A 14,119-nucleotide genomic window follows, 5' to 3' on the forward strand; every position below is an offset into this window, starting at 1 on the left:
ACTGACAGGTACCATATTACAACGGCTGTAAACAAAACGTGGAGAAAAATGCTAAAAACAGCAGAGGAAACAGTTGTCTTCAAACACTGGCGGCTGGCTTCTCAGCAATGGAAGCCAGAGACAGTGGAATGACATCTTAAAGAGCTAAAGGAAAATAAATGGCAATGAGAATTCTATACCAGCACGCTTCCCTTTAAGTAGGAAGCTGATATTAAAACATTTCACTCGTCGCACAAACAAAGAGAAAGAGAGAGAGGCTTTGTCATTAGCAGACCTACACAAAAGAAAACAGAAACGGATTTTCTCCAGAGAGAAGGAACTTGATCCCATATCGATGGCCTAAGATACGGGGGGTGGGGGGTGGGGGGTGGGAATGAAGTACCAGGAAAATGGCATTTTTGTGGGTGAAACTAAATAAGTGTTGGTGGCATCATGTCTTGTGTTTAAAATAAAACTAGAATTAAAAAAACAAGTGGTATAGAAGCCTAGAGAGGAACAAATGGGGTTAAAAAGTTCTAGGACCCGTTTGTTGTTCTGGGAGACACTAACGTACCAATTGTACTTCAGTCAGTCCAAGGATGTGTGTTCCGATCTCTAGGGTTCTATCAAGAACTGGGAAGGGTTTCCGATTTTGCCCTACTTGCAAACTAACAAGTTAGCCTGACATAGTTTCATGGATGCTGGCAGAAGACACAAGATTCCTGGCTCAAAGACAAAGGCCAAATTGTTACTCACAGCAACAGCAGTAGCCAGAGGATCAGCGTGTGCGCCAGTTCCCTGGGATCCAGTTCCCACAGGGTGACGTGAAGAGGGCCAGGTGACACCTGCTCACGTTGCATTAGAAGAGAGAAACCCTGAGTGTAGGGAACTTGGATCTTTTACCATTGTGAATAAGCAAATCTGTCTCATCTTTGCCCTGGAGGATATGATTTTTATTCCACAAGAGAGTAAGCAAATGTCCCCTCTGCTCTAGGGAAAGACCCAATCTCTATTTTCTAAGGCTGTTCGCTGTATTAACCTCCTTGTAAAGATAACCTGAAACAGAGGAAGTCAGTGTCTCTGCTTGCGAGACACAAGAGAGACCCACAGACAACTGTCCCCCAACAGTTATCACTGAAAGAGAATGACAAAAAAAAGAGAGAGAGAGAGAGAGAGAGAGAGAGAGAGTGAATGACAGAATGCATAACTTTCGGACTGACAGAGAGGGGACAAATGGAATAATAAGAAAACGATCATGAATTGCAAAACCATTACGCTAAGTGGAAAAAAAAGTCATAAGACTACATGCTGTATGATTACAAGGCAAAACCTTAGTGACAGAAAGCGTATCCGTGTTTGCCAGGGGCTGTGGTGGGTGCCGGGGACTTACCACAAAGGAACATGGAGGGAATTTTGGAGACCACAGAAATGTTCTGTATCTTAACTGTGGTGGTGGCACATGGGTGTGCCCTGTCACCGAAACGCACCAAATGCTACACTTCCAGTTGGTAAATTTCTCAGTTTTGTAAATTGCATCTCAGTAAAGCTAACTAAAACAAAACAAAAATAAAACTAAATGTGTAAGAAGACAAGAAAGAAAGGAAAAAAGAAAATAGGCAGAACAACAACAAAGAAAATAACAAGATGACAGATTTAGACCCAAATATATCAGAATTGTATGAAGTAGACAGAGACTTAATGTTCCAAATAAATGTAAGGAATAACAGACAAAGATAATCTGGGAAAAAAGTCAACTCTATACTCTTACCAAGATTAAAAATATAAGGAAAATGTATATATATATAAAGAGAATATTTATACATTTTTATATTTATTTTATATTTATATGTTATATTATAAGTTATATATTATATATTATACAATATAATACTAACCTAAAAGATCTGGTGAAGCTATAATGATAAGAGACAAAATAGAGTTTCAGGTAAAAAGCCTTACTGGAAACAAAGAGGGACAATTCGTAATGATGACAGTTTCAACCCACCAGGAAAATATGACAATTAAGTTAATACGCACTTCATAATAAATCTCCAGAATAAAGTCACACTTGATCGAATTTTTAAAACCAGACATTTCTCAAAACAATGAAATCATCCATAATTCCAGCAAAAAAGAGAAAAAACGAGACAAATCCACAATCACACTGAAATATTTTAGTAACTTTTACCACTCGTAAAACAATCAAACCAAAAAAAATCCCTACTGGATCTAGAATGATTAGCAAGCCTGACCTGGCCGACATAGATGAAACACTATCAGCTACAAAATCAGCTTTCTTTCCAAGCACGTGCAAACAAAAGTTAGAAATACTAGGCATAAGCTGGGCCGTAAAGTACATCTGAACAAATTTCAGAGGTTTTAAAATATTTATTTTTTTTTAAATGTTTATTTATTTATTTTTGAGGGAGGGAGGGGGAGAGAGAGAGAGAGAGAGAGAGAGAACACGCGCACACGAGTGGGGGAGGGGCAGAGACAGAGGGAGACAGAGAACCCCAAGCAGGCTCCATGCTAATCTGGACAGAGCCCCACACTGGGTTTGAACTCACAAACTGTGAGATCATGACCGGAGCTGAAGCCAAGAGTCGGACATTCAACACACTGAGCCACCCAGGTATCCGTCAAAAGCTTTAAAATATTTAGACCGTGTTCTCTGACCACAGTGAAACTAGGCAAGAGGCCAAGAACAAAAAGGGAACGAAAAGTCTCCCATACGTTTGAAAGTTAAACAAGATACATACAAACTATCTATGGTTCAAATAAACCTAAAAAAAAATTTTTTTTTTTAATGGGGCGCCTGGGTGTCTCAGTCAGTTGAGGATCCCGCTCTTGGTTTTGGCTCAGGTCATGATCTCATGGTCTGTGGGTCTGGGCCCCGTGTCGGGCTCTGTGCTGACAGCTCAGAGCCTGGAGCCTGCCTCGGATTCTCTGTCTCCCTCTCTCTCTGCCCCTCCCCCACTCACACTTGGTGTCTCTCTCTCTCTCTCAAAAATAAGTAAACATTAAACAATTGGTTTAATAAATAAATAAGCTTAAAATTTTTTTTTTTTTAACTATCTATGGTTCAAACAAGAAGTCATGGGGAAATCTGGCAAACATCCTGACTCAGTGATAATGTAAATATTCTCTATGAAACTTGTGGAGGAACCTCTGCCTCTGGGTAGGACAGAGGAGCTTATACCAAACTAGCCTGCCTGCCGAAAACAAATAGAAAACCAGGACTTAATGCAAATGAGTACAGGAAGGTGTTGGAGGGAGCCCAAGGCTGACAAGAATACAGGCCAAGGTTGTAGAGAAGAGGAAAGCCCACTGAGGTATGCCCCACATTTTTACTCAGGACACTCTGGGACCTGTGATGCAGGATATAAAGGATACAAAGGCTGGGAGGCAGCCAGACGCTGCCAGAATTCCCGCTTAGGATGGGCAAAGAGAAGCCAGTATTCAGAGTTTTCCAAGAAGGCCAGAACTTGAGGGAATTACAGGGAAGTAAGCCCAAAATTCTGCAAGCAATTTTCCCTCCTAAGCTAGGCGGAGCAAGATGTCAAGAAACCACAGTGTCACCGGGGTGGCTCAGTCAGTTGAAGATCCAACTTCAGCTCAGGTCATAATCTCACAGTTCACGAATTCGAGCCCTCGCATAGGGCTTGCTGCTGTCAGCACAGAGCTGGCTTTGGATCCTCCGTCCCCCTCTCTTTCTGCCCCTTCACTGCTCATGCTCACTCTCTCTCTTTCTCTCTCTCTCTCTCAAAAATAAATAAACATTTAAAAAAAGAAGAGAAAGAAGAAAGAAACCAAACGGAAAACAGCAGCAGAGAGGTTACAGAGCCAAGCAGAAACTGTGGCAGTTTTTCAGTAGTTCGAAAACAGAGATTGAAGTTCGAGGCCTACCAGGTGGAAGGAGCCTGGGGAAACCAAGGCCTTCAGCTGAGGCCTCAGAGCTTCTAGGCCCTGAGAGTAGACATTATGACCTAGGAATCAGTTCCAGGTAGATAATGAATCTACTTACAAAGGGCAAAATAATAAAGCTTCGGGAAGATACTACAGAACTACAGAAAAATATCCTCAACCCCTCATGGTAGAGAAGAACTTTCCTATACAGTACATGAAAGCAAACAATAAAAGAGATCAGAGACTCTGACTTCCTTGAGACTAAGAATTCTGTCTTGTCAACAGATAGCATTAAGAAAGTGCAAGGGTTGGGGCACCTGGGCGGCTCAGTTGGTTAAGCGTCTGACTTCAGCTCAGGTCATGATCTCACTCACGGCTCGGTCCATGAGTTCGAGCCCCATGTCGGGCTCTGTGCTGACAACTCAGAGCCTGGAGCCTGCTTCGGATTCTGTGTCTCCCTCTCTCTCTGCCCATCCCCCACTCACGCTCTGTCTCTCTGTCTCTCAAAAACAAATAAATGTTAAAAATTTAAAAGGTTAGGCGTCCGACTTCAGCTCAGGCCATGATCTCACAGTTCCTGAGTTAGAGCCTTGCATCAGGCTCTGCGCTAACAGCTCAGAGCCTGGAACCTGCTTCGGATTCTGTGTCTCCCTCTCTCTCTCTGCCCCTCCCCTAGTTGTGCTCTCTCTCTAAAATAAACAAATAAACATTAAAAACAAAAAGAAGAAGAAAGTACAAGGGGAAGCCATGAGGGGAATGGCTGCAACACACATAACCAACAAAAGGTGTGCGTTTGAATATAGATGCTAAAACTGTAAGAAAAAGAACTTTATTTTTTAAGTGTTCAAGAGCATGGGGCAGGTACTTCACTGAAGGGAGAGTGCCAAATGGTTCATCACCTTATCCAAAGGTGCTCAAACTCGTACGTAACCAGGCAAAGGCAAATGAAAGCCACAACGAGACACTACTACACATCCAACAGAATAATTTTTTTTTTTAAGTTGTCAACACTATACATCAGAAGTAACAGGAATCTCTTTCACCGCTGACGGGAAACCGGATGGGCATTATCCACTGAAGCTCAGGATGTGTATGGCCTCAGCTGGGGAGCTGATTCCACTCCCCGATAGATGCCCACCACAAATGCACACATATACACGCCAAGAAAACCAGAAGCAGCCCAAATTCCCACCAACACACAAATGAGTAAGTGAGCCGTGATGTAGTTAACACAGCAGAATTGTACTGCACAGAAGCCGGACCCAGTTCCATGCAAAAACATGTGGAAATCTCACGAACCAAATGCTGCGCCAACAAGGCAGGCACAGAAGCAATAACCAGTAAGTTGGGTTAATGGTTACCCTTAGGGGGGCAAGGGAGCAAAAGGGGGGCTTCCGGGGTGCTGCAATGTTCTATCTTTTGACATGGGTGCTGGTTACAGAGGTATCTGTGATCATTGAGCTGCCCGTGCTTTTCCATGTGTGGTGTATTTCACTATTTTTAACAAGTTTAAAGAGGGAGAACAGGAGGAGGGAATTGGGGACGGCTGAATAGAGGCAGTGCCTGAGGGGAAATGAAGTCAAGAATGAAATTTTTTTTTAAAAAAGGAACAAAGAAGGAACGGCACATTTGTAGAGCAATGGAAAAAACCTGGTCAAGAGGGGAAATTACCCAGGAGAGAGGAAAGAATTGCTGAAGTGGTGTCCTGAGGTGGATGAGGGGATGTTGACCTTGACGGGGACTGGCCTCTGCAGTGACAACAGGGAAGGCCCAGAATGCTGGAGCAGGTGTGGGCAGACAGGGTGGAGGCGCAACCGGCTGCAGGTGAGCATGAAGGGGGTGGGGAGGGAAGGAGGTGGAGGACAGGGTCAGACATACCCGCCGGCCCTTTGGGGTGAGGGCAATCAGCAGGGAGGGGAGCTCCTCAGGCCACGGTGGAGAACTGGAATTAACCGGCATTAGGGTTTTGCCAAGCAAATATGACAAAGAAAGAGAAGCAAGGAAGAAGAGAGGGTATGCAAGGTGTGATCATAATGACAGTTTCAGCAGGGCAGGAAGTGAAGTCCATGAAGGGGAGGGGACCCTAGCAGGGTGACACCTCGGTCTGTGTCTGCAGGGGGAGAACTTGGCATTGAGAGGACTAGGGAGAAGGAGCGGGAAAGACAGGAGCAAGGGCGGCAAGTGGGGGGCTTGTATTTGCAGAAGAGCCGCGGTTACCGGGGATGACAAGATCCAGGGAATGGCCATGTGGGCTGAGGGAGGTCTGGCACCAAGAGCCGTGGGTGTAAGAGGGCGCGCCCTGCAAATTTCACAGTCACCGAGCATCAAAACAGGTAGTGATGGTGACAGGGCACTCTGGGCCAGGGGCACATGTCCCCAAGGGTGTGGGGAACCCCGGGACGGAGTGTGGATAGTACAGGATGATGATTTCAAGGCTGGGGGGCAAGGGGCACCCTGTCCCTCCTCCAGGCCCAGTAGGGGAAAGACCGGGAGAGAAAACTCTTGAGGCTTTCAAGGGAGAGCCAGCCTTGGGTTAGGGCCAGGGGTGCAAGATTCAGAGAGAAGACTGAACACCGAGAGGGCTCGTGGGGCTGTCCTTTCCCTCTCTTCTGGACCTGAGCCCCCAGACAAAAACCACCTGGCATCAGCTCTGGGAAGCCTCAGCCTTGGCTGCGAGTGAGCTGTAGATGTGCCTCAGGGGCTCCGTGAACTTCAGGAAATCGCAGGCTGTGCATTTGGGGGAGGGGTTGGGATGGGGGCGGGGGGAGAGGTCCCCTGGGACTTTCAAGGGCGTCCTAGACCAAAACATGAGCAAGAACCATTAGGCTAGAGTGGTATCTAACTCTCCAGTTTCAAAGCTGAGCACGAGCCCTTCGGCACGGAGGAGAAACTCTCTGCACGTGATGTGCCTCTCTCTGCAGAGCCCTCTCTCGGCGCCTCCTCCAGGTGAAATCTTCCTCCTCCCCCTTTTAGGCCCATCTCTCCCCCAACTGCCCCCCGAGAGGCCTTTTCCAACCCTTCCTGTTAAAATTTTTTTTTTTAACGTTTATTTATTTTTGAGACAGAGAGAGAGAGAGACAGAGCATCAACGGGGGAGGGGCAGAGAGAGAGGGAGACACAGAATCGGAAGCAGGCTCCAGTCTGTGGGCCATCAGCCCAGAGCCCGACGCGGGGCTCGAAGTCACGGACCGCGAGATCGTGACCTGAGCCGTAGTCGGACGCTTCACCGACTGAGCCACCCAGGCGCCCCTAACCCCTCCTGTTAAAGACACATCTACCTTCAGTGGACGCGGGGGCAGCCACACTCACGACAAATACTCCTCACGCACCTGAGTGCCTGCCTGGCACTACCACGGGCATTAGGGGAGATGACTCTGAGCCAGGCGCTGTCCCTCGGGACCTCTGCGGTCTGCTGGGGAGACACAGGTGCAAACAGACACATAGCGATCCCAGGCAAGAGGGGTGGACAGAAGTATGGACAGTGCCGAGGGAGAAGAGAGTGGGGGACGACCCGCCCACAGAGCAGGGAGCCAAGGGTCGGGCAAAGGGGGTGGGGAAGAGCGGCGGCAGTGAGGACAGAGAAGGAAGGGGCAAAGGGGGAGGTCTGTTTGGGGAACGTAAGAGCTTTCCTCGTTCCTATTGTAACGTATTTCCCGCTGCACGCTGGGTACGGATCTACCTTTCCTTGCTACTGTGTGAGCTCCTGAAGGTGTGCTGTGTTCAGCTCTGCTCAGAGAGGGTGGGCTGTGGGCTGGATGAATAGGGAGGGAGCAAGCCAGGATACAGGCCACTCAGCTTGTCTGAGGTCCCAGTGTTGGGGTGGGGGGGGCTGCCTCGAAGATCAGTCCCCTTTCAAGAAGCAAAGATCACATGTCACAAGCAAGGGGCAGGAGTAGGTGATGCATTCGCAGCAGGAACGTAAGTCTGGATGTTATCAGGATGCGCACGCAACGCTCCCAGAGGCCACCAGAAGAGCCAGGGCTCTGGACCAGACGTCAGGCCCGGGGTGCCCAGGACGGGCCCAGGCGAGCGGAGTCCCGCCCAGCTCTCCCGCACTGCACGGTGGCCCGGCGGGGGGAGGGGAAGGAAGACCTGGGTCCCGGAGCCAGAATGCTGGGTCTGGACCCCAGCTCTACGACTGACCAGCTATGTGACTTGGGCAAGTCACTGAAATTCCTTCGGGGGGGGGGGGCACGTTTCCTCCTTTTGTAAGACGGGGTCAGTAATACCCCCACCTCCTGGGACTGTTTGTGAGGATACAGTGAGTTACTATTTAGACCTCAGTGCCTCACACATAGCGGATACTGTTACTGTTGTCGTCACCCTCTGCACCAGCCAGCGCCTGATCTCTCCACCGGGTCCGGTACGGTGGGTCCTTACCTACAGGCCCTTATGTAAATAAAACCAGAGGATCCAGAAAAGCCCGATTACTTGCCCCATCCTGAAGGTGTGTAGCTGCAGGACAGGAAGCCCTCTACCCGGAGCCTGAGGCTGGAGGCAGCCCCTCCCTGGCTACCTGTAACGGGGCTGTGTGCCGTGGGGCAGTTCGGAGCCCTTTGGGCGAGCAAAGGCGGGGGAGGCCTTTCAAAGGCAGGACGTCAGCACCCCGGAGAAGTCTAGAACACCACACCTTCCTTCTACGAACTGCAGGGGATTGGGAGCAGCGGGGGAGACCCCGCGATGACTACCTCTAGGAGAACCCCTGGGCTCTGGCCCCCACACACACACCCCCCCCCCAGGCCTCGGCACGGCCATTTCTGCACCTCTTCATAACCTCCACCCTGCTTCCCAGCTCACCTCCCCGACTGCCTTGAATCCGACAGTCCCCAGCCCCGGACAGAGGGCATGGCGCACAGCGAGCCCTCCGTAAATACCGCCGAAGCTGCGTGAATACGCGGTGCTCATCTCGCAAGGCCGGGTGCTGGGGACTGTACTGGGCTGAACAAGACACACACGGCTGCCCCCCCTCACGGGCTCTGTGGCCCACCAGGAAGGCAGTCTACTGAGCGCAGGGATGGGGTGCTATGGGGCCACACAGCAGCAGCCCCTGCTCTAGCCTGAAGGTCAGGGAAGGGCAAGCAGAAGTGAGGCAGGCCAAGAAAAGGAAAGCATTCTAGGCCGACGGAAGAGTCTGGGCGAAAGCCAGGAGCACAGGGTGGCAAGAGCTGAGACCAGAGGGAGGAGCAAGGCTTGACCACGCTGGTCCTTTCAAGCCAGGCTAAGCAGCTGATGAGTTAAGGAAATAGGGAGTTCTTGAAGAGTGAAGCAGGGAAGGGAGGGATCAGATTTGTGCTCTGGAAAGCTCTGCTCTGACAGCAGCTTGGAAGAGGATGGGAGGAGAGCCAGAGGCTGGGGGGCGGGGGGTGCAGCTGGAGTCTGTGTGTACAATGACCACGGCCTGGAAAGAGAGGCGGCAGCAAAATGGAGAAAAACAGAGCCCCGGATTTTGGATTGGCACGCGGCTGGAATACAAGGCTCGGCTTCCCAGCCTCCCTTGCGGTTAGCTGTGGCCACGTGACCACCACGTCCGGGCCAAAGGGATTCAGGTGAAAGGCTTCTGCGCAACTTCCGGGAAGCCCCTAAGAAGGAGAGCGTGCCTTTTCTCACCCTGTGCTTCATTTTTCTGCCGACTGGGAAGACGGCCGTGATGGCCCACCTGGGACCAGGTGGTGACCTAGAAAATGAAGGCCACCCACGGCAGAACAAGACAGCAAGAGCCCGGGCCCCTGGGGTCTCTGCAGAGCAGAGCTGTCTGCCGTGGCTGTCACTTGGGAGAAATCACTCAGGCCAAAGCTAAGCATGACTGATGGAGAAGCAGCGGCAGACTCAACATGTGCTTGGGAGGGGCACCCGACAGAACTCAGTCGTGACCCGGATCTGGGGGTGACGGAGCCCGAGGAACCGAGGATCACTCCTGGGTTTCCGGATTGCACAACCACGCAGATGGATGGTGATGCCACCTGCTGAGACAGAAACGCCTGGGTGGGAGCAGGGCAGAAGAAGAGGAGGAAGAGTCCAGAGCCAGGCGAGGGAGGTCAGGGATTCTGAGAGGAGACGCGCGCTTGGCTCGAAACCACACCCGACGCTCCCTATTCCGTCTAAAGGCTCAGAAAAACACAACGGCGCAGGAAGAGAAAAGGCTTAGGAACCAGAGGACACAGGTTCCGTTTCCTCACTGCTTCCCGTGCAACCTTGAATGACTCCCTTATCTTCCCGAGCCTCAGTTTTCCTACCCATAAAATGGGATACTGCCTTCCTTGCTTCCTTCTAAAGGTCACTGGAGGATGTGCTCATGTACCATATGTGAACGTAGTATAAAGTGGCCCCCTAATTAAAGGTAGTAAATAAACATGTAGTTGGGGCGCCTGGGTGGCTCAGTCGGTTAAGCGTCCGACTTCGGCGCAGGCCATGAACTCACAGTTCATGAGTTCGAGCCCCGCGTCGGGCTCTGTGCCGACAGCTCAGAGCCTGGAGCCTGCTTCCGATTCTGTGTCTCCCTCTCTCTGCCCCTCCCCTGCTTGTAAATAAATTATTTGTTAAACAAATCAATAAACATTAAAAATAAAATACATGAAAAAAATAAACATGTAGTTAATAAGCTGTTGGCAAAGGGCTGAACCCCCTGGATGGAAGTGTGCCCACAGTGGGGCTCGAGCTTGCTGAGTCGGATCTGGAACCCTGTCAAAGGACATTTGTAGTGGACAGGACCTGGGTGATGGGGGAGGCCGGTAGAGCTCCCAGGGCTGGGTGCCCCAAAAGCAAAGCTGAGTGGTGCTCCAAAGAGGGGACCGGCCGCCCTCAGCTGCGGGCCTGGGGAGGAGTTCTGGAGCCACGGGAAGCCTGCCTGCCCTGTCCTGACCAAGGCCAGCAGGATGGCCATCCGCTCAGGCCCATCTGTGCCCGGCGTGTGGACTAGCTCTGCTGTTTAAAACTGGTGTCCCCCCTGGCTGCTGAACTGTGTTCTTTGCCCACTGTGGGGGCCTCTGCCTCAGTTTCTCTGTAGAGCCAGGCTTGGATTCTCCCCTGATAGGCCGCCTCCACTTTCCTCCTGTTGGCTGGACACTGACCCCCCAGCTCACCGCTGAGATCCTGCTGGCACGCCTCCTCGATCGGAACGGCCCCGGAGGCTCCCTCCGGCCTCACTTCTCACCAAAGCCTCACACGCACCGGGGATCCGACCCGGCCTGTCAGCCTGCAGGCGCCCCCCACCTCCACGCCTCTGCACGTCTGGAATGACCTTATCCACTCTCCTCTGCCGGGCACGTTCCTACGCATTCTAGGCTCGGGGTAGCCCATCGGGAAGCAATCACCTCCCGCGTCCCCACTGTCCGCCCCTGCCACGGCTCTCCGCACGTGGCTGTTACGGTGCCTGGTTGTGCACGTGGCCTCCCCCGAAGACTGCACATTCCGTAAGGACACGAAGCGTGTCTCACAGCGCCAGCTGGGCCTGGCCCAGGGCCTGGGACTCCCGAGCCACTGGAGACGCCCGGTGTGTGGTGAAGGGGTGGACGGTGGGCCGGCCAGACGGATGAACGGATGGAAAAAGGCCCACCAGCACTAGCCCAGTGCCAATCCGCCAGGCTCCTCTGGACCCTGCGTTTCGGGTGCTCGGCCGCTTCTCCACCCCTGCGCCACTCGGCTCTGCAGCTGGCTCAGTTCTCTTGGCCCTGTCCTGGCTTCCCGCCCTTTCCTTCCAGCCCACGGGAGACCCAGCATGCCCTGAAAAGTGAGCGCTGTCCACTCCTTACACATTCTCCCGCACCCTGGCCGGCCCCTACAAGGACAGTCACGCCTTTAAAGATCCAGGGGCTACAGGTGATCCCTCGATCTGACCCGATCTGACCCTTCTCGGCTTTCCTGTCCCTCCTCCTTCCCTCCCGCAGCATGGGTCCAGCCTGGAGGCAGGACGAAGCCTAGGCTTCTATCCCCACACCCCTGCTGCAGGGCCCCTGACAGGCCAGAAGGTACAGAGACTAGGAGGTGCCCCCCCTCCCCCCCCCCACTCCAGAGCCCTCAGATGTTAGGCCCAAAGAAGCTGCTTTTCGCCCAAGGGACCTCCGGTGCAAGGAGTCAAAGGACAGAGGTGCGTGTGGGAGCCCGTCGTCACCCACCGGAATCCGTTCTGTGAGTTCCTGGGGTTGACCAGGATGCAGTCCCATGTGCGGTTGGGAAAGTTCTGGAACAGAACCAGCTGCCCTTCCTCCCGAATCCGGCCACTCGAGACGTAGTCCGCCACAGCCACCTCCTTCACCCGGAACGGGTTCGAGAACAAGTTGGTGACGCTATTGAGGGTGTTGACCAGGCGCCCAAAGAACTGCATCTTCCGCGGGGCAGGTGGGGAGGCCCTGCCACCTGCCCCCTCGGTCTGGAAGAAAACGGGGTCTCTGGTCAGCTGGGCTCGGTCTCCCATGCCCACCTCACCAAGGGTAGCAGTTTCCTGCACGGGCTCCCAGATCTCTCCCCACCAGTGCTGCTGGTTCTGGGCCTGGAGGGACCTGGAAAGGAGGGAGAGAAAGAGAAATGACACTGGGTAGGGGGTAAGAAGGCCAGATGGGAAGCCGCCACCACTCCCAGGGGACCAGACCCCTCCTGCTTCCTGACCAGTTTCCCCAACGGAGCCTCAGCTTCCTCGTCTGTAGCGTGGAGCCGTGTCACTCAACGAGACGGCAAAGGGGCGCCTGGGTGGCTCAGTCGGTTAAGTGTCCGACTCTTGATCTCGGCTCGGGTCATGATCTCACAGTGCGCGAGTTCGAGCCCCACGTCGGGCTCTGTGTTGACAGCATGGAGTCGGCTTGGGATTCTCCCTCTCTCTCTCTCTCTCAAAATAAATAACTTAAAAAAAGAAGATGGCAGATATGAATACACATAGACGATACTGCTCTGTCCAGATGGAGGGGTTCTTGCTACCTGAGGTTCAGAGTCAGGATTTTAGCATTCAGAAAGCTTGCCATGAGTCATTTCAATTCTGCAAACGAAGCCAGTGTCCCGTCTCTACAAGAAGCCGCAAGGGGACCAGGATCGTCCCACACTCCATCGGGGGGGTTTTGTCTCCAATTTTTGGTGCCTGCTACCACCGGCTTCCCAAGTGCCTCGGCAATGAACGTGAACGTCAAGACTTAGACGCCACAAACGTGTGTTTGGATGGAAACACATTCACGTGTCAGGTTCAAAGGGTCACGGTTTCTGCCGTGGAAACTGTTCCCAGTTGGGATGACAGAATCAGACGTCTCACTGTTGCCTAGGCTCCCAGAAAGCATGCTGCATTCCTGAGGCAGGGCCACCAAAGCTGGGTGACATTTAGCTACAGGCTGCCCTCTGGCTCCGGGTCGGGAAGTCGCCTGCCAGAAGAACAGACATAGAGGACAGAGAATGGGAGTGTGGGCACCCCGGGGGAGGGTGGACATGTGGATGGACCCTGGCCACACTCTGGCCCAGCTCTTGAGGAGAGGATCGAGCTTGTGGATAAAAAGAACAAGAAGCCTACGGAAGAACCACCTAGGAAGGGAACAAGCGTCAATGACGATAATTACATCAGGGGACGTTTACTGAGCCCTGACTGACTGGGCAACAGGCCCTGGGCCAAGCATCTTACGTGACTGTCTCGTTCCATTCTGAGAAAACCACACGAGGCAGGGTGCTGGAGCAAAACTGTGTTCAAATCCTTACCAGCTGTGTGTCCTCGGGCAAGTCACTTAACCTCTCTGTGTCTCAGTGTCCTTATGTGCACCGTGAGGACCGTAACGGTGCCCGGTAACAGAACCTGCAGACAGCGAACGTTCAATAAACACTATTAGTCCTCTTTACTCCGATCGCCCTCCCTCTGACAGATAAGGAAACTGAGGCACGGAGACCGTGCTTGCCAAGTTTTGAAAGTGCTCTACAGCTGTGCAGCACCCTTCGTCTTGTGATCGGTAATAAGATGTGGCGGGAGCAGGCTGTGAGCCTCAGTGTCCCCTTTAAAGTGAGGCCAGTGCTCACTTCTCGTGTGCTCTGAGGTTAAATGAAAACTTCCTTAAGAATGTTTAGACCTGTGCCAAGGTCCTCCTTTCTCCTGCCCTTGGGAACGGAAAGGACAGAGGTGCTGGGGGGGGGGGGGGCCTGCGCCCCTCCCCATAGCCAGAGGAGACGGGAGGGACCCCAAAAGACGGCATGGGAAATTGTCCCTGGAAAAGACGCCCCCGAGACAGAAGGCGTGGCACACGCATCAGTGTGCGAGGCAACAATGTTTGTTTTC

General features: G+C 52.2%; 1 protein-coding gene across 5 annotated transcripts in view; it reads right to left on the reverse strand.

Moving 5' to 3' along the window:
- The window catches only part of PLA2G6 (phospholipase A2 group VI), a 59,861-nt gene that overhangs the window by 36,490 nt on the left and 9,252 nt on the right, over positions 1 to 14,119 (reverse strand). For 3 of the 5 annotated variants that reach the window (XM_042993253.1, XM_042993252.1, XM_042993251.1), the window contains one exon: positions 11,997 to 12,250. In XM_042993253.1, the coding sequence (XP_042849187.1) occupies positions 11,997 to 12,205 (209 nt within the window). In that variant the 5' untranslated portion in view covers positions 12,206 to 12,250. Of the gene's footprint in view, positions 1 to 11,996; positions 12,251 to 12,350; positions 12,589 to 14,119 lie in introns of those variants that run through there. The other 2 variants (XM_042993255.1, XM_042993254.1) reach the window with 2 other exon arrangements.

This window comes from Panthera tigris, chromosome B4 (assembly GCF_018350195.1).
Source record: "Panthera tigris isolate Pti1 chromosome B4, P.tigris_Pti1_mat1.1, whole genome shotgun sequence".
NCBI classification, from domain to species: Eukaryota; Metazoa; Chordata; class Mammalia; order Carnivora; family Felidae; genus Panthera; species Panthera tigris.